Source organism: Petromyzon marinus, chromosome 41, assembly GCF_048934315.1.
Source record: "Petromyzon marinus isolate PM22_M1 ecotype Great Lakes invasive population chromosome 41, UKy_Petmar_22M1.pri1.0, whole genome shotgun sequence".
Taxonomy (NCBI): Eukaryota; Metazoa; Chordata; class Hyperoartia; order Petromyzontiformes; family Petromyzontidae; genus Petromyzon; species Petromyzon marinus.
This window is the reverse complement of record NC_133707.1, coordinates 3,211,940-3,230,970: the sequence shown is the minus strand read 5'-3', so window position 1 is coordinate 3,230,970 and position 19,031 is coordinate 3,211,940. Positions and strand designations below refer to the sequence as shown.

The 19,031-nt window shown below is 58.5% G+C and overlaps 1 protein-coding gene and 1 long non-coding RNA gene across 3 annotated transcripts in view; one reads left to right on the top strand and one right to left on the bottom strand.

The window, feature by feature from the left end:
• LOC116951081 (A disintegrin and metalloproteinase with thrombospondin motifs 3-like) overlaps window positions 1–19,031 on the top strand; it is an 87,335-nt gene that overhangs the window by 10,610 nt on the left and 57,694 nt on the right. For both annotated transcript variants that reach the window (XM_032969466.2, XM_032969464.2), the window contains exon 3: window positions 4,573–4,750. In XM_032969466.2, the coding sequence (XP_032825357.2) occupies window positions 4,573–4,750 (178 nt within the window). The remainder of the gene's footprint in view (window positions 1–4,572; window positions 4,751–19,031) is intronic.
• Window positions 4,721–10,116, bottom strand: LOC142930547 (uncharacterized). Its single transcript, XR_012946502.1, has 3 exons — window positions 9,881–10,116; window positions 8,354–8,532; window positions 4,721–4,966 (listed from the first exon to the last, which is right to left on the bottom strand). It is a non-coding gene; the product is annotated as an uncharacterized LOC142930547 (long non-coding RNA).

Here is a 19,031-nt window from a genome sequence, read left to right as displayed (position 1 = left end):
GCAGCAGCAGGTTCGTCGCCGATGTTGGCGTGCTGCGTGAAGTGGGAGCGCTGCTGCGGCTGCTGCTGCTGCTGCTGCGGCTGCTGCTGCGAGGATGAAATTGCATCCACTCCATGCTTGGTGGTTCACGTCCAGCGAAGCCGCGTTCGCCAGTTGTTTGCCAGTCGGTCGTTTCCGTCCGATTTTCCTTTTTGCCGAGAGCGCCCTCCGATGCCTCCGTCTCCAATAAAGGGGCGAATCGGCCCGGGCGGCGGCAGCTCATTTCGCGCGGTGTGTGAACGTCGTGAGATTCGTGCCACACTGCCGTGCGTGTGGTTGGGCGTGGGGAGCGTTGGCGCAGTGGTTTAGCACGTTGCGCTACGTGCCCGGCGACCCGAGTTCGATTGCCGCTCACGGCCAACACCATTGACGGCTATCCAGAACCTTTGATTTCAAGCTTTCGTGACTGCAGGGATTCATATTCAAATTTTATTGTTTTATATTTTTATTATTTTATTGTTTCCTTCTACGTGACTTTACCGAAAGAACCAAGAATATGGTTATCAGAACCGGTCGTGGGCCTCCCCTAGATCAACTCAGCCTGAAACTAGTACAGTGAGGGAAAAAAGTATTTGATCCCCTGCTGATTTTGTACGTTTGCCCACTGACAAAAAAATGATCAGTCTATCATTTTAATGGTAGGTTTATTTAAACAGTGAGAGACAGAATAACAACAAAAAAAACAGAAAAACGCATGTCGAAAATGTTATAAATTGATTTGCATTTTAGTGAGGGAAATAAGTATTTGACTCCCTCTCAATCAGAAAGATTTCTGGCTCCCAGGTGTCTTTTATACAGGTAACGAGCTGAGATTAGGAGCACACTCTTAAAGGGAGTGCTCCTGATCTCAGCTTGTTACCTGTATAAAAGACACCTGTCCACAGAAGCAATCAATCAATCACATTCCAAACTCTCCACCATGGCCAAGACCAAAGAGCTCTCCAAGGATGTCAGGGACAAGATTGTAGACCTAAACAAGGCTGGAATGGGCTACAAGACCATTGCCAAGCAGCTTGGTGAGAAAGTGACAACAGTTGGTGCGATTATTCGCAAATGGAAGAAACACAAAAGAACTGTCAATCTCCCTCGGCGTGGGGCACCATGCAAGATCTCACCTCGTGGAGTTGCAATGATCATGAGAACGGTGAGGAATCAGCCCAGAACTACACGGGAGGATCTTGTCATGATCTCAAGGCAGCTGGGATCATAGTCACCAAGAAAACAATTGGTAACACACTACGCCGTGAAGGACTGAAATCCTGCAGTGCCCGCAAGGTCCCCCTGCTCAAAAAAGCACATATACATGCCCGTCTGAAGTTTGCCAGACGGGGTAAAAGTGTTGTGGTCAGATAAGACCAAAATGGAGCTCTTTGGCATCAACTCAACTCGCCGTGTTTGGAGGAGGAGGAATGCTGCCTATAACCCCAAGAACACCATCCCCACCGTCAAACATGGAGGTGGAAACATTATGCTTTGGGGGTGTTTTTCTGCTAAGGGGACAGGACAACTTCACCGACGGGGCCATGTACCATCAAATCTTGGGTGAGAACCTCCTTCCCTCAGCCAGGGCATTGAAAATGGGTCGTGGATGGGTATTCCAGCATGACAATGACCCAAAACACACGGCCAAGGCAACAAAGGAGTGGCTCAAGAAGAAGCACATTAAGGTCCTGGAGTGGCCTAGCCAGTCTCCAGACCTTAATCCCATAGAAAATCTGTGGAGGGAGCTGAAGGTTCGAGTTGCCAAACGTCAGCCTCGAAACCTCCATGACTTGGAGAAGATTTGCAAAGAGGAGTGGGACAAAATCCACCCTGAGATGTGTGCAAACCTGGTGGCCAACTACAAGAAACGAGACACCGCATTTCTCGCGCGGCACTTTGGCAATCGGCTCTCCGCGTCGCGTTTGTCCGGGTAATGAAGCCGCCCCGCCCCTCCCCTCGCCGCACTCGCAAACGCCGCGTGGCCGTGCAGAGTGGACGGGCCAGCGGCTGGATGGGATGGCGAGGTGGTGGGGGTGGGTGGGTTCATGTTCGCCTGTCTGGGTGTCTGTGTGTGGCTGTGTGTCTGTGTGTGGCTGTGTGTCTGTGTGTGGCTGTTTGTCTGTGTCTGTGTGTGGCTGTGTGTCTGTGTGTCTGTGTGTGGCTGGGTGTCTGTGTGTGGCTGTTTGTCTGTGTCTGTGTGTGGCTGTTTGTCTGTGTCTGTGTGTGGGAGCAGTGGCGGAGTGGTTAGCACTACGCTGCGCTATGAACCCGGCGACCCGGGTTCGATTCCCGCTCACGGCCAACACCGGTGACGATTATTTGAACCGGTCCTGGGCCTCCCTTAGGTCGACTGAGCCTCAAATTAGAACCTGGTGCGGTGTGTAAACATCGCCACTGGGGAGACAAAGGCGGTCGGGCGTGTTGCTGATCATCCACCCCCTCGTGTACCGTTCCAGCCTTCATAGGTGCTCGCCGTGTGAGTGTTCGTGTGAGCGTCTGTGAGTGTCCCTGTGTATATCTAACCCTAACCTGCACGTGTCCGCATGTCTCTCCGTGTGTCTCTGTGAAGACAGACTGGCTGTCTTCTAGGCTGCACAGTGTCTCTCTGCAGTCTCTCCCTGCGCTTCACTTGCACCTGTCAGCCCAGTTGGTGTCTGTGGCTTTTGCTGTCTAGGCTCTCCCACAGGCCGTGGTCTGTTAGGCGATGTGTGGCTTTTTATTTAATCTACGTACGTACCTGTGTCACTCCCGCGCCTGTGCGTGCGCACGTGCATTTCTGTGCAACGGTCGGTCATTCGGTCGTCCGGACAGAGACCTTTATTTTGGCGAGCACTGACCACCGCCATCTCTCTTGCAACAGAGAAATGAGATGAATATTCAGAAGGAAATTTGAGAACGGGGAGCAAAATGTTCGGTCAAGCAAGGGCGCTTCACTGCGTGACAATGAACAACACGCTGTGCCGTGACAAGAGGACACGTGGTGCAGAGGGCAAGCCCTCTCCATCGAGGGTCTCCCAGCAATGAACATTGATGTAGTGTACTGACAGCCATTAGAGGCAGCGATATTTATCATCGTGTTAAAAATCAAAAATCGATTAATCGATTTGAATTAGTCGATAGACTTATTCAAATCGATACAGGAGGGGGAGACTTGTCTGATCCCGGGTGCATCTGCAATAATGATGATAATGATGCAGAGACGGGCTTGTGAAACATATGCTGCTGCATCTGTTGACGAGAAGGTTGAAATAGGTCCAGCAGTATTGCTTGCTGAAACAATCGGGCGCTGGGCGAACATTCGCCTGGCAGGCGTGTGGGAGAAGACAAGGTGAATAATAATTTATTTATACTTTAGAATTTTCCTGCGATAAACCATGACAATTCCGTGAACCGCAAGAGAGGGGAGGGGGAAGGAGTGGGGTGGGGATATTTAAGCTATTAAACTAAACTATTTGTTCTTTTACCAAGTAAGGCCCCACGGAACTATATAGCACTTTCATAAGCGACCTGGCCATCACAAATGATGGCTCAACGGAGTGGCTCATCGTCGTCGCGTGGGAATTCACGGCAGCCAAGTACTCTCAGCGCACGTTGATTCTAAATGCGGAAGGAAAAACCGGAGGACCCCCAGAGAACACACAAACTTCATATATACAGCAGACGTCAGAGTCGAGATCAAACCCACGGCCTCACAAACCAGGCGAGGTAGTTAACATCTCCTAGCCACCGTGATGATGGGAGAGAGAGACACACACAAACTTCATATATACAGCAGACGTCAGAGTCGAGATCGAACCCACGGCCTCCTGCAAACCAGGCGAGGTAGTTAACATCTCCTAGCCACCGTGATGATGGGAGAGAGAGACACACACAAACTTCATATATACAGCAGACGTCAGAGTCGAGATCGAACCCACGGCCTCCTGCATACCAGGCGAGATAGTTAACATCTCCTAGCCACCACTCCATCTTGGGGGGGGGGGGGGGGGCTATACGAGGCTACCTCCGTGTGCAAGCGAATGGATCCCTGCCTTATTTTGAGCAATCGCCACGCGTTCCTCTGTCATGGGCAAAGCCGCGGGAAAAGAAGCCGGTAGGTATTTTGAATGCAGGTGAAGGCGGGGGACGCTGGGAGAGTTATGGAATGATTTTGTAGAGCGGGTAAGCAGCTTGGTACTCGGAGTAAGACGGTGCTGTGGATGCAGTTAGGAAATAGAAGTGGCGATGGGCGGGACACGAGTGCAGGGTGAAGGAGAGCAGGCCACCGAGACGGGCATCAGAGTGGCACTCAGAGGTCGGTGACCTCAAGTGGTTTTGACGAGACCGTAAGAGCGGTCCCTCGAGGTTGAGTGTCGGGTTCGTGACATCGAGGGGATCTAGCAGGAGGGAGGAATCGACGGCACGGTGTCGCACAATCGCCGGCGTTGGCCGTGACGTCCGCTCGACCTGACCTCGGCCGCGAGCGTCAAATCGACGGCTCGCGCTCTGACGCGCTCCGCCGTCGCCCGCCCCACCGCCTCCCGGGCCGACCCCTCGACCTCTCGTCCGCAGGCCGGCCTCATCCACACGCAGGACGACGACTTCTTCATCGAGCCGCTGGAGCGGGGACGTCGGGCGGAGGAGACGGAGCGGGGGGAGGATGGCCGCGTGCACGTCGTGTACCGCCGGTCCGCCGCCGCCGCCAGCGCCTTCCCGCGCAACGCCACGTCCACGCCACGCCCCGCCACCGGTACGTCGACGCCGCCATCGCGCCGCGCGATCACCGCCATCGCGCCGCCCTTGGCCCGGGGCCGTCGGGGCCGTCGGGGCCGCGGAGCCATTGAGCCACTGCTCCTCACGCTGTCGTGGAGCGCGGACGGCGGGCGGCTCGCCGAGCGCGTGACGCGGCGCTCCGTGTGCGCCGCCCGTGCGGTTTGGGTGCCCTCCCTCGCTCGTCCCACGGGGCCTGTGGCGGCGAAGAAACAAACAAACGCGCGGACAGATGTACGCATGCGGGAACGAAGTGGGACGGACACGTGTGTGTCGTTGTCTTTGTGCCAGTGTGTGTGTCGTTGTCTTTGTGCCAGTGTGTGTGTCGTTGTCTTTGTGCCAGTGTGTGTCGTTGTCTTTGTGCCAGTGTGTGTGTGTGCCCGTGTGTTCCCATGTGTGACAAAGTGCTTCTGGTTTGATTGCCATGTTGCGATCGCGACCACCTAGGGTGGGTCGTCACTTGTCTCCTGGGCATAAATGAAGAACCGATTCAAAGAAAACGAGCGGCTCTCATCTTGTAGCTTCACCCCTTGGCTGATGGACCTCTGGGCTGCGCGACCCCTGGGCTGCGCAACCCCTGGCTGCGTGACCCAGGACTGCTTCCTGTACATGTCACGATATTGCATCTCGCCTACACTTAGAGGGCGAGGCATCGTTGCTGTGGCTCGCATGCTGCGCTATGGATCCGGCCACCCGAGTTCGACTCCCGTTCACGGTTAACATCAGTGGCGAGCGATATCGGAACCGGTCCTGAGCTCCCCCTTTCACCCCGAGATCGACGAACCGTGAAGAGGCCTTCATCCAGCAGCGGATTGATAAGTGCACCGCTCCAGTGACATCACAGCATTGGCATCACTTTCAATGCATGGGAGTGATGCCGCGGGGGGTGCTCGAGTGGCCTCGCTTGACCACGACTTTGAAATCTTTTCCTCATTAACGAGGTCTCGGACTCGTGCCGCGCGGGCCAGGCCGCACACGACGGACGTCGGGGTGCGGCGACAAGATAAGAGCCCTTTGTTGTTGCCTCGGTTTACATTCCTCCGAGCCGGTGTCACCGTTACGGCCGCCGCCGCCGCCGCTGCGCTCACTCCATAATCCATGCGGCACGCAATGATTCACCGGCCCGGCGAGGGAGGGTGGGGAGGTGTCGCGGTTCGATTGAGGAATCGATTTACAAAACATTGCCTCGTTTTTACCACCTCGTTTGTATTGCTTCTCATCGTGCCGTTGGTTTTGTCGGCCTACATCGAACGGGGAGCTCGTGTCGTGTTGCGTTTTTGTACGTTGATCGGTAACTGGGTTAGAGCCATTAACCTGTTACTTCTGAGAGCCCTGGTTTAATCCTCAGGTGGCCGACATCTGTGCTCGAGCCCAGAATCGCAACTGCACTGGATCAGTGCTCGGACACGGCCATTACGAGCCCCCTGGGCCCCCTGAGCCTCGTGCGCCGCGTCGCCTGTCTCGCGTTGCGTTCTGAGCCGAGTGGACGGGGCCCGAGGCCTCGCCGGGAAAACCTAGCCTGGCACGCGGCGGAGCGAGGCAGCCGTGTGGGCACGGTCGCGGTAATGTGGGGGTCATTTGCATTTCGGCATTTATCTCGGTGCCAGGGGTCCACTCCGGCCCCTCGCTTTGGCGCCCGCGGCGGTAACGAGTGGCAGTAACCCGAGAGGTGCGTCGTTAAATTCACATTGGGCGGCCTGCGTGGGCCGTGGGCCGTGAGCCTTCCCGACCGGGCGCGCCGGGGCCTGGCGTGGGTGGTGGAACCGGTGAGAAGTTTCATCCTCGCAGGGTTTTTTTTCCACCACTCAACGATATTTTTCTCGTAAACTTTATTTCTTCCACTGCCAGATTTTTGTTAATTAATTAATTCCCCTCGGTTCATTCATGAACTTTATTAGAAGCAGGCGTGCGTACCGTCGGAGCGGTGGCGCAGCGGTTAGCGCACTGCACTACGAACCTAGCATACCTGAGTTCGGTTCCCAGCCACGGCTGCCATCTGAAACCGGACTTGTTTCCCACCCCACCCGTCTGCTCCCTTCTTCATGACTTCACCATCTCTGTACCGACTAGCGTGGTGAAGTATGGTCAAGCAACGTCCATTGCCAACCTGGCTTTGGTAGGCCTTCATCTGGCAGTGGATTGACAAAAGCGTGCACATTGTGTAATGTTTTTTTTATTGGTGGGTGGGTGGGTGGGGGAGATGGTGGCCTGGGGACCACTTCCGCTATGGCTCGCCCACTGATGTTAGCCGTGTCTGGGAATCGAACTCCGACCCCCGCCGGCAGCAGCCGCCGCCACCGCGTCCCCACCACGATGCGCGAAACATTGTCTCGTGTGCGGTGAGACTCGCGGCCGGCAGGGCGCCCTCCGCGCCGAGCTGCGCCGCCGAACTAAAACAGCGGCCCACGCCCCAGTTGCTCGCTCGCGTGAGTAATGAAAGGTGTAGCGCGCGTTCCGCGCCTCGTGAAACGCGACGCGGCGAGTGTTAATTTATTTCGATGCGTCCCACACGCCGTGGCGGACTCTCCTGGCCGGACGGCACTGCCCTGGCGTCTCCGTTTCACCGCTTGGTGCTGCCGCGCTTGCCTCTCGTTAGCGGAGCCCTTCAGCGCAGTGCCAGGTTGTTGTTTTGTTTTATTCCCCCGGTCGGCGCTTAGCCCCCTTGCGTTTTTCTTTCGTTATTTTGTCCCATTTGTTTTTTTGTTTCGTGGCTTTATTATTTTTATTATTTTGTCTCGGGGCGAGCGCTGTGCCTTAGCATGTCAGCGCGTGCGTTAGCGCGCGTGCGTGCGTGGGAGGCTTGCGCCACTGCCAGCCGCCGGTGTCCGCTCGTTGACGTCATTAATCTCGCTGGGTTCCGCTTGTTTACCCGGGACAGCCTCGCCGAGTCTCAAGACTCCTTCAGGAGGGTCCTGCTAAGTTTTACGGAGTGGAGGCGGTGGCGGTGCCGTGCGCTGTGCCCATTGAGTAACGAGCGGGTAAAGTGTCAGCACTGCCTCGTTTTGACCAATTCCGGTTGCGTTGGATGTGTGGGGTTTTCTCTGCTCTGGGATGCAGTGGCCGTTCTTCGTAGCACCTGGGGAGAGGCGGAGTGAGTAATATTTACCACAAACGCCATCGTGAAACGCCTCCTCTTTTACCCGCACGGCTCACTTTCGTAGGCTTTGCCCGCGGGAGCCGTCGCTTCGAGCAGAGGGAACCGAGTTGAACCGAGTTGAACCGAGTTGAACCGAGTTGAACCGAGTTGAACCGAGTTGAACCGAGTTGAACCGAGTTGAACGCGGCACGCCGAGCGCCAGGCTGACCCCAGCAGCGGCGCCCGCCCCTCGTCTGCCCCTGGCGTCCGTGCGACCCCGGTCGCGCCTTAACCTGTGCCCACCTTTTCCAGACAAGCAGGCAGTCCTGCGGTCGGGCATGCCAAGCAGAACCTCTTGCCCTCCCCTCCAAGCTGCCCCATAGCGTCTTCTACCTCGTGGGTCGTTGCCATGGGAGCCCGGAGACTGCGTATTGCTAGGCCCATCCGTGTGTCTGTCTGTCTGTCAATAGGCAATCTATGTGTGTGTGTGTCCGGCGCACAGCTCACCCACACCAGTACTAAACTCGCCACACAGCTCAGCACAAGCAGCCCTTGGCAGACTTTTGGAGCAAGTGCTGTTGGCCAGCAGCACCTATGAAGGCCAGCAAGGCCCATGAGGGGGTGGGTGGCCAGCATCACGCCCAGCCGCCTTTGACTCCCTTGACTGAGAAAGACATACAGACAGACTGACGCACCCACACACACACGCACACGTGTTAACACGGATGGCTGCTGCGTGCCTTTGTGTGCGGTCTGTGATGATGTGAGCCCTAGGCATATGCTGAGGCAGATTGACGGCGATAAGAGACCTTAATCCGGGCTCGGATCCTTTTAAACGGCCGGTTGTACTTTCTTTGCACCCCTTGCGGGCTTCTCTCGTACATTTCTTTATTTAGTAATTTCAGTCCCTCGCTCCGGGCCAGCAGAAATACCGCACGTTGCCAGTCACCTCCAGCGCAGCACTCCCTCTCTCCCTCTCTCTCTCTCTCGCTCGCTCGCTCACGCGTTGTTCCGAGCGGAGCGCGGGGTTTGGTTTGGACGCGGCGCGGCGGCGGCGGCGGCGGCGGCGTGGCCTCCGTCCACACAGGTGTGCGCTCGCCCTGGCCGAGCGCCGGTCGAGCGCGCGCCGTCGGCCGTCCGCGACGAGGAGAGCGCCGCCCCCCCCCCCCCCCCCCCCCCCCCCCCCCACCTCGCGACGACAACGACGCTCGACTCGGTCGCGCGGATAGCCCAGAGATGGTCCGGGAACCTCGCACGATGCATTGCCGTGATCCGACCGGATGTCGTGGTCTCCCGATTATCAGATGTACTGCCCCCCCCCCCCCCACCACGCCCCCCCCCCCCCTACCGAAGTATTGCAAAGTAAACGTTGGGGGTTGCAACCTTCCGGGAGACCGTGTATCAATCGAGCTGGGTAACTGGTGCTAACGGGCGCTAAAGGGCGGTATCGCACCGTAAGCCTCGTGCGGTGACGGGCCGCGTGGAGCCACGGGCTACGGGCCCGGGGCCGAGAGGCTGGGCCTGAGCAGGGCCAGGGACGGTGGGGCGGCGCCGTGGTCCCTTGTTGGCACCCTGTCCCCGGCTTAGGCCGCCCAAGTTCAACCCCAACCACAGACGAACGACTCATCCCCCCCACCGCCTCTTGTTGGGTTGACGTCGCCGTTCTCTTTAGCCACTTCTAAATAAAATGTTAATACGAATCAGATTTTTAGTCAAGGGTTCGTGAGCTGCTGGGGGGTGCGAGGGGCACTTCGGCCTCCTTGGAGATGTGTTTCAGGACTTGTTGACCACTTGCACTGGGCGGGGGGGGCCGTAGGGGCAGAGGTCAACTGAAATCGCGGAGGAGGAGGACGTCTGTGTAAGAGCAGCGCTATGCGACGAGCGGAACGCACGGCCGGGTTGGACGCTGCCCAATTAGGCCATTACATAAGAGCCTTCGTAATAACATCGCTCGTTTGGCGAATTAAGTGTGGGCAAACCGCAGAGTGAGTGAGTGTGTGCGTGCGTGCGTGGGCAGTGCCCGCTCCGGCTGACCTTCGGGCCGGCACGGCTGCCAGGGTGTGAGGTGGAGGTTCCGGAGCACCGTGACACTCGCACGGCAAGGAGAATGTTGCTGCTGCTGCTGCTGTTGTTGCTGTTTTTGATGTTGTTGTGGTGTCGCTGGAGGTGGTGAGAACGCAGGAGACCAGGACAGCGTCTTGCGCGCAACAGTGACCTGCGTCACTAAAAATGACAGCTCCCAGTAACAACGTGGAAGCAAAGCACAGCAATTTGAAGCAATGATAATTCGGAGCAAACACGATCAATTAGAAATCTAAGCAAAAATAATTGCATTCCAATGCACAAACGTCATCAATATTAAATAAAATAATATCCCTTGAAGCAAAGCGATTGCCAAAACAACCCGTCGCCCATTGCGTGAGAGTGCGCCCCGTTTTAGAGCAGCGTTGTGGACGAGGAGCGTTCAGCTTGTGCAGCTTTGTGCTCGCCTGCCACAGCGGCGTCACGAGCGAGTGTCCACTCGCGGGAGCCTCTCGCCGGGGTCCGTGGCCTCCCCCTCCGTCCCCGACCCGCGGGTCGCGTGGCCTCGCCTGAACCGAAGGCCGGCCCCGGGGGCGTTGAGCGTGCGGCGCCGCCGCCGCCGGGAAGCCCGCGGCCTCGCGGCGTCCAGCGCGCCGCCGCCGCCGCCGCTGCTGATTTGCGACGACAGTTTTTGGCGCGCTTCGAGCCGAGCGCCCGACCCGAAAAGTCACGGCCGCGCGTTTGGCAAACCCCGGAGCCGTCGCTGCTCCCGACGGCTCCGTCCGTCTAACGATCGCCGATCTTCGTTCGCACGCAGATATTGGCCGGGAGACGTTGCGCCTGTGGCGCAGCGGTCCGCGCACTGCGCCATGAACCCCAACGGCCTGAGTTCGAGTTCCCGCTCACGGCGAACACCGGTGACGTAAGGGGCAAGGGCAGCGATTGAATTACCGCTGCGCCACGGAAACCACTTGGAAGCGTGGTCGGCGATTCGAACCCAGGTCCCCGACTTGACGGGCAGCCGCGTCGTCCGCCAACCCCCCCCCCCCAGATGTTATTGCGGCAGCTGCGGGCACGTTCTGCGTGGAGGAGGTATGGGGAGGGGAGGAAAGCGTTGACGGTGAGGTGCGGTGAGCATCGGGCGGCTTGCGCCACGGTGCCGTCGTGAACCCTGGTGGGTTGTGAAGAACACGGCCCGACGGGAATGAGAGCCGTGAAAGCCGCACGATTGAAAGAATGGAGCCGGCACGGAGCGGAGGCGGCCCGTGACACATTCGGGGTGCCGCGCTCGGTGGGCGGTAAATACAGCGTGCGGGAGCCGGAGGGCTAGTTGTGTCACAGGACGCAGCAGGCCGGCTTCAGGAGGCGTTCATCCAGCAGTCGACAGATCATGAACCGACGGTAATTGCCTGGACCGCGTCGTGCAGCTGCAGTCCAGCTGTGCGTGCGCGTGTCTGCGCGTGCGCGTGTCTGCGCGTGCGTGTGTCTGCGCGTGCGCGTGTCTGCGCGTGCGTTTATATAACGCCGGTGGCATGCTCGCCGCTGTTGCGAACGTAGGCTACGCAAAATGAATAAATAGATAAATGCTGCCACACAAAGTGCGGCGCCACTTACAATCCACCAGCAGCTCTCACGACACGCTTGCATCTCTATCATCAACATGCATGTGCACGTGTGTGTGTGTGCATGTGTGCGTACATCGACTCAGCCTCAAACGAGTACCTGGTGCGGTGTGTAAACATCGCCACAGGGGAGACAAAGGCGGCCAGGCGTGGTGCTGGCCACCCACCCCCTTCGTGTGCCGTGCCGGCCTTCGTTGGTGCTCGCTAACAGCACTTGCCCCAACAGTCGGTTAAAAGCTATACGGGGGATCTTTGTCTTGTCAGTGAATCCCTCCTTTCCTTCTCTGCCGCAACACAGTTGCTTTTGCACCGATTTCTATTTATTTCATTGCACGTATTTGCGACTCTGCCATTTGGGTGACCCCCATGTCACTCTTGCAAATGAGACTTTCATGCTGGTCTCTCTTGAGTTCTCACCACGGTTGAATTAAGTCTACCCGCACCTCAACACTTCCCCCCCCCCCTCGCACAGAGAGAGAAATAACGAAAAGCTCCCATCGGTGACTTGGCCACCACGTGTTCCAATGCCGGGCCAGATCCCCTTGACAAGTGTGAGACGTAAAGCTTCTGGGGTTTGTCGTGAATCGGCGAAGCGCGGCCGAGACGCTGTCGACGCTCGGTGAACCGCGCGCTGGTGAATTACCGCGCGTTGGGAATCGCCGACCGTTGCTGCTGCTGCGGCGGCGGCGGCGGCGGCGCTGTTGGCAAACCACCGCGCGACGAACCTGGCGGCGCTGAGTTAGATTCTCGGCCACGGCCAGCGTTGGCGGAGAGTCGTGTCTGAAACGATCCTAGGACCCAAACAGCACTTGACTAGCGCATTGACACCCACGGTGTGGGGAGGCTCTCATCCGGCAGTGTGGATTGACAAAGAGCTGTAAATGGTATCACCGTTACTGTTATTATCATCAGGTTTTAATTATTGGGCGCTCGGTATTTTGGCATGTGCACGCGAAGATTCGGCGCGATCGATTGTTCCGTGGACGATCGCTCTGATTAATATTTTATTATTCCGATAACGAGCGAAAAATTCCTCGGCGAGAGGGGGCTGGGCGGGGTTGCTGGGCGGACTCTGATGAGGCCCGAGCAGCGGTGGCTCTTCTCTGACGTCGCATCTTACTTCAGCTAGCGAGCGGGCGGCAGTCGGTGACGTTGGTCAAGCGGCGGCGTGGCCTGGCACGGAGGGGCAGCGCACCGAGATGGATGCGCACGGCTGGGCAGCGCCACGCCGTGTGAAAAACAAGCGGAAACCGCGCCGATTTAATCTCTCTTCCTTTTGGAAGGGCGCCCCACCCCCCCCACCCCCGCTAGTGAAGTTAAAGAGAAAAAAAAAACACCACAACCCGCGCGAGCCGTCGAGCTGAGATCGCGGGCATTCGGTCGAGCGCGGTGGGGTCGACGGCAACCGAGGGGTGGGTTGGGGGGGGTGGGAGGGGGGCGGCCTTGATCGGACGACCGCGGCAATACGGTGACCGGCGCCGTGACCCTGGCAAGCTCTGACTCATCCCCGGCGAGCTCCACATGGTCCCCTTGGCTCGGCGAGCCCATAAAACACGCACACGCGCACGCACATGCACGCATGCGCACACACACGCACGCACACGCACGCACATGCGTACACACACATGGATACGCACGCACGCACACGCCAGAGAAATAATAAATAGAGAGCCCAGCATTCCTCTATTGTTGAAGCATTGTTTTGGCAGCAGCGGAGGCTCGCCGCAGCCTTGGTAGTGGCCACTGCTCTCTGCCACTGCTGCGCTGCGTGGCTTGGTCCTTTTTTTTTTCACCACCGCAGATTTCTTCAGTTGGGGGAGGTGTAGGGGACGGGTTGGGGGGGGGGGAGGGGCCGGGTCGCCCCGCGTGAGCACGGAGTCGCGCGTCTGCGACCGTGGTGGTCGCTCAAAGGGCGCGCTGTGCACGCGTGGCCCCAACACTGCCCCGTTCTCCTGCCCCACCACCACGGCGCTCAAATACCGCAGCGCTGCGCGCCTGTGTGTGTGTGTGTGAGTGGGAGCGCAACTGTGTGTCGGGGCGTACGTGTGCATATTTCAGTGTGTGCGAGATTGTGCGTGGCTGCGTTTGCATAGTTCAATGTGTGTGTGTGCGCACGCACAATTGCACGCGTGTGCATAATTCGGCGTGTGTGTAGTTGTGCGTGGGTGCGTACGGTTGCATAGTTCAGTGTGTGTGTCAGTTTCTGTGCGTGATTGTGCGTGGGTGTGCAGAGTTCAGCGCGTGAAGTTATAGGGGAGCTTCAATGCATCATTCCGCTCGCAAGGAATCGGATCAAAATAACGATATTCACAAAACTGTCGCTCCCCTGCTGGATGAGGGCCTCCCCCCGCCGTGCTAGCCTCGCCACGCAGGTCGGCACGGGCTGCGGGGGGCGGCGAGCGTAGACGCAGCGCGCTGAATGCGGCGCCGCGGCTCCGCCGGCGGCGGCCATTTATACGCGGCACGTGTTTCCGTCGTCCGACTGGCCGAATGCGCCGCTGTGGCAGCACCGAGTTGAACTTCCACAGCCTCGCTCCGCAAAGAAGGCCCCTCGTGGCGGCCCGGACCTTGAGCTCGGCATGGCCGCATCCTGCGCACCCGGCGCCGCGTGCCTGAACGGCTCTGCCGGAGCGTGCACGCACCGGCGCTGCGGACCCGAGGGCCAGAGCCACCTCTCCCGGAAGCTGGGTTTTTGAAAGTGGGGTCCGCCGCGCGACGCGGGAGCGTGCTTTCCGGACGCTCGAGATGCATCACGCGCCCACGGCCGCAGCGCTGCAGCCAAGCAGGGTCGAGGCTGGGTAGCGTTTGGTGGGCAGCCACCGCCGTGCACAATCGGGTTGCCGTAGGGGGTTTGCGAGGCGATGAGGTGGGCAGCCAGTGGCAGGTGAGGAGATGCTGGAGTTTACGCCACGATGGCCTCCTCGGTGGTGGAGTCAAGGAGATGCGGGACTTGAGGAGTGGTGCGATCGGATGTGGTCCCAGCCCTCCGGGCGGCACGTTGCTGACCGTGGTTCCGTGTCTACGTCGAGGGGTTGATCGCGTCCACCCGCCCCCCCCCCCGCTCGCTCGCTCCCCCCCTGTCGAGCCCTCGCGGTGACACACGACTCGCTTTGCTCGGAGGGCTTAGAAAAAGACGCAGAATGGCACGGAGCGGCGCGGCTTTCCCTAAATCCGGCCACGAGTGTGAGCGGCGCGCCTTTAGCCGCGCCGGCGGGGAAGAGGGAGGGACGCCTCTTACATCCGCGTGAACGCCGCTCCCCTGTCATCGTCGCGGCCCGCTCGAAACTATTTAAAGACAGACTGTTTATGTTACGCGGAGCCCCATCGCTCTATCTCGCTTGGCGACGTGAACGCGTGCGTTGTTTGCCGCAGCTCGTGAGCGGCGTGCGTTGTCCACCGTCGAGCGCATCGGCGGTCACCCACCTCCTGCGCGTCGCTCGGGACGTGGCATTCCCTGCCGGTGACTCACGACTTGGGATTTTGCGCGCAGCAAAAAAAAAGAACTAAATGCGAGACAGAAAGAGCAAAGTTTTTTTTAAATCAAATACATTCCGCCTCCCCCACCCCACCCTCCTCCTGAAAAAAATGTGCTCGCGTGTAACGTCTTGCGAGCGCGGACTGCGGCGCGGCTGATTGATGGAGCGAGATCCTTCCAGATAAAGTTCGTGGCCATGTGGAGCCAGGCAGAGGTTTTGTGCACTGGTGGCTGGGGTGGCGGTGCGGGTGGATTGATTGTGTCTGTGCGTCTCCGTGCCGATGTGCGTGCGTGCGTGCGTGCGCACGACGGTCTCGAGATAGATTGCGCGCCAAAAGTGGGACGTGCCGCGGCAGCCGGTTGGCTCGGTGGGGTTCATAATGGCCGTGTCGGACACACCGAGCCGGCACCGCTGAGATGCTGGGTTCAAGTGCGGGTCTGAGCTACCCGTGATTAAACCAGGTTCTCACTCGTACGGAGACCTGCGGACCCGTATGGAGACCCGCGGACTCGTTACGGAGACCCGCTGACTCGCGTAAAGATGAGAAGCCATTGCCCTAAACTTCACCTCTGATGTAGTTTTCACTTTAAGGGCACAGTATTATTGACAGATGGGTTGAGTTTGTGAAGTGAGTAATTTTTGTACCAGCTAAGCCACGTGGCTTTCGTACAGCTGTGGAAAAAAAGGTGAGCGCTCACCAATCCCTCCCCTTCCAATGTTGCCGACTAATGTGGACACTGGAACATTTGACGCGGTGTTTTGTTGAGGAGCCGTGTATGCCGTTGGTTGGTGGGAGAGTCAGGCTTGGGGAGTTGGGGGCAGCGTTGGGAAGGGGGGCAGGGGTTGTTGGGAGTGGGGCAGCTGTGCACTGGGGTGGGGGGGGGGTCCCTTGGGTTCACGGTATTTTTATCTCCGGATAAAAATAAATTCCCACTCCCTCATCCGCTCCCCCCATCCGCCACCTTTTTTTCCCCATTCACGTTTTATCGCAGGTCCCGTGAATGCCCTCCGTGTAAACCTGCCCGCTCGGTGCTCGGTTTAACGGAAGGTGAGAAGCGATAAAAACAAAAAAATAACGGGCCAGAGGGGCACAGGTGCCAGGCGAGGAAGCTAAATTGAAAAGTGTGCCCCATAATTGAATTCCTTGCACCCAGGGCCCGTGCCAGCCACGCTTGCGCCACTGCTACGGATCTCGCGGTGATTCCCTCTCCTGCGAATATCCGCGTGCGCAATCTTCACCGCCCGAGGTTTTGTAGCCTGTGTGTGAGTCAGGCGAGTCGGCTCCGTGACCGCGACGCTCTACATGACGGGGAGTAGACGCGCGGGCGCTAGTCTAGAAACGGGGGCAGGGCGGTGCTGCGGGCCAGCGAGGGCGGTGAAGACGACTGCGCGACAGAAGGGCCGATGAAGGCTCTCCATAACCGGCCTGGGGCCTCGGCGGAAGGACGAGTTCATCCCTCCACGGTCAACAAAATGAATCCCTACGGCCCCCGCCATAGGGATGTAGAATTTCTACCACCAGCTCAAGAGGTGTAAACAGGCGATGAGCACCACCGCAATGCTAATGTGAACATGAGAGAGGCAGGCGAAGGAGGAGGATGGAAGAAAGTGTGGCACGGTGTGGGGGAGTTTTCACGGTGCCCACCGACGGTGAAGGATTGAGGCAGCGGCAGTGGAAGAGGAGGGTGAGGAGTGGCAGGGTGATGAGGGACAGGACCGGACAATGGGCGTTCAACGTCCCGATCAACGCGGCGCCAGGGCTCGTCTCCCGGGACCCCTGTAGGTCCCGGGAACCGACTGCTCGCCCAGGGGGGCTTGAGGTGACCGACTGCACAAGCTCCGCCCTCATGTACCTTATCCTCTCTCTCCCCGTTTATTATTCTTTCTTCCTTTGATTGGCTCGGTTCTGCCCCCCCCCCCATCACCGCGCGCCGGTCTCTTCTCTCTCTCTCTCTCACTCGGCCGCCACGAACGTCGCTGAGCCGGGGTTGGTGTGCAAGTCACCGAGGTCTCAGCCCGGCGCCCGCAAAGCCGATTAGCGCCCGGCGAGAGCAAACCGCGCTCCGTGAAAATAGGAAACACAATCGCATTAGTGGCGACCGCGCGGGCTGAGGAGAGACCCTTGGCATATCCCCAGGATGGGGAGGGGGGGGGGGGTGAATGCTGGGCAATGGGGGTGGTACCCCCCCACCCTTCTCCTTGAGACATCAAAATATTTGTATATTCATAATATTTATCAAAGAAAGTGCATTTTATGTTTTTAGTTCTTGTTAATGTTGCGCGCCCCCTGCTTAAAGTTCTTGTAGAGTGGGGACCCCACCTCGGCGAGGTTGTTGTAGATCAGCGCTGTCGGAGGGGGCGCGCCTTGGTTGGAAGAAAGCCCAGGCTCAAGTCCAGGCCCAGGCCCGGGCCCGGGCCCCACTCCATCCTGCGCGTCTTTCACGTCCCATCTCGGTGCACAGGGACTCCTCTCCTAATGAACGAGTTAGGTTCCAGAGGTCTGTTCGTAAGTCGATTTGGTTCAACTTTACGGCACTCTCCAAACGTGTTGTACGGCTTGCCTCACTAAACACGGGGAATGGCTTTAAAAGTTGTATAATCTCCTGTAGATGCAGATGCCGCTGGTTCTTAATCTTCTGCAGATGTAGATGCAACCGCCGCCATCGATTGCGTGGCGCTTTAACTTACGACTCTCGGTCCGAACGGGCAACTGGACATACGGACAGGTTTGTTCGTATCTCTGAAAGTTCGTGAGTCGAATGCTCGTAAGTAGAGGAGTCCCTGTAATTCCAAGCGTGCGCCGCTCGCCGTGCTCCTGGGTCCCGTCCTCGTCGTTGTCGTCATTGCCACCGCCGTGTTTTGCGATCCGCGTGCGTCGTAGCGGATGAACCACCGCCGATGATCGAGAGACGCTCCTTCTGTAGGCACGGCCGCAGAGCGAGCGGACCCGCAATCGGAGGAGTACGAGTACACATCCCGGTGGGGGGGGGGGGGGTTTAATCGGCCATTCATGCCTTCCAGTGTGTTGGTAAACGGAGTACCGCTCTGTGGGGAAGTCAGCAGTGGATTTCCTGCGGAGAGACTCACCACCCCTCCCGCCATAGGAATGTGGAAATTCCACCACTGCCTCAGGGCTGCAACAGGAGATGAGCACCACCTATAAAGCTCATGGGCAGGGAAGAGTCCCCCCTTTGACTTTGACAGGAAAATAATTCTACGGGTATCGAATGACGACCCCAGACGGAGCGGTGGTAAGTGCGTGCCGCACGCAAACCGCAGACCACGCGTCGTTACACCGAGCCGTTTGTGCCGTGGGGTGACACGCGCCTGGCGCCCGTCGACAGTGCCGTTTGTTGCCGGCCGCTCGGCGTTCAGGGCCTTTGAGCACCCGAGTCAGAGTGTGAAATGAAGAAACAAATAAATCTCGGGCTGCCTGGGCGATCGCGAGCCGCCCGGCGTACGTGAGCGTCTCTCTCCGTCACCTCTGTCACGGCCTCACGGTTCCTCTCCCGTTCTCGGGGCCACGACCTCGCTCCGAGTAAATATTAGCGGAGCGCCCAGGGCCCCCCATGACCCCCCTCCCATCCCCCCTGGTCGTCGGCGGCGGCTACGTGCGACCACATCTCGAGACGCTGCACAGTAACGGCAGGCAGATGTACTTGACACTGTGTATGCTGTATAGAGAGAGAGGAAGGGAGAGGCAGTCACAGGCAGAGGAGAAGGGCAAGCCTGGGCTTGAACTCGGGCGGGGAGTCGACAGCACCGACGGCTGCAGGGAGGGAGTTCTAGACAACGGGAGCAGCAGTGGAGAAAGAGCGACCTCCGACTGAGCGCAATGTTGACTGGGGGCTTCAACAGAAGGCCTTTGTTGCTGGAGCGGAGAGTGTGCGGAGGGGAGTAGAGTGAGATGAGAGGTAGGGGAGTGCGTGGAGGGGAGTAGAGCGGGATGAGAGGTAGGAGAGTGCGTGGAGGGGAGTAGAGCGAGATGAGAGGGGAGAGGTAGAGGAGTAGGTGGGGGGTGGAGTGGAGCGAGATGAGAGGTAGGGGAATGGGTAGAAGGAAGTA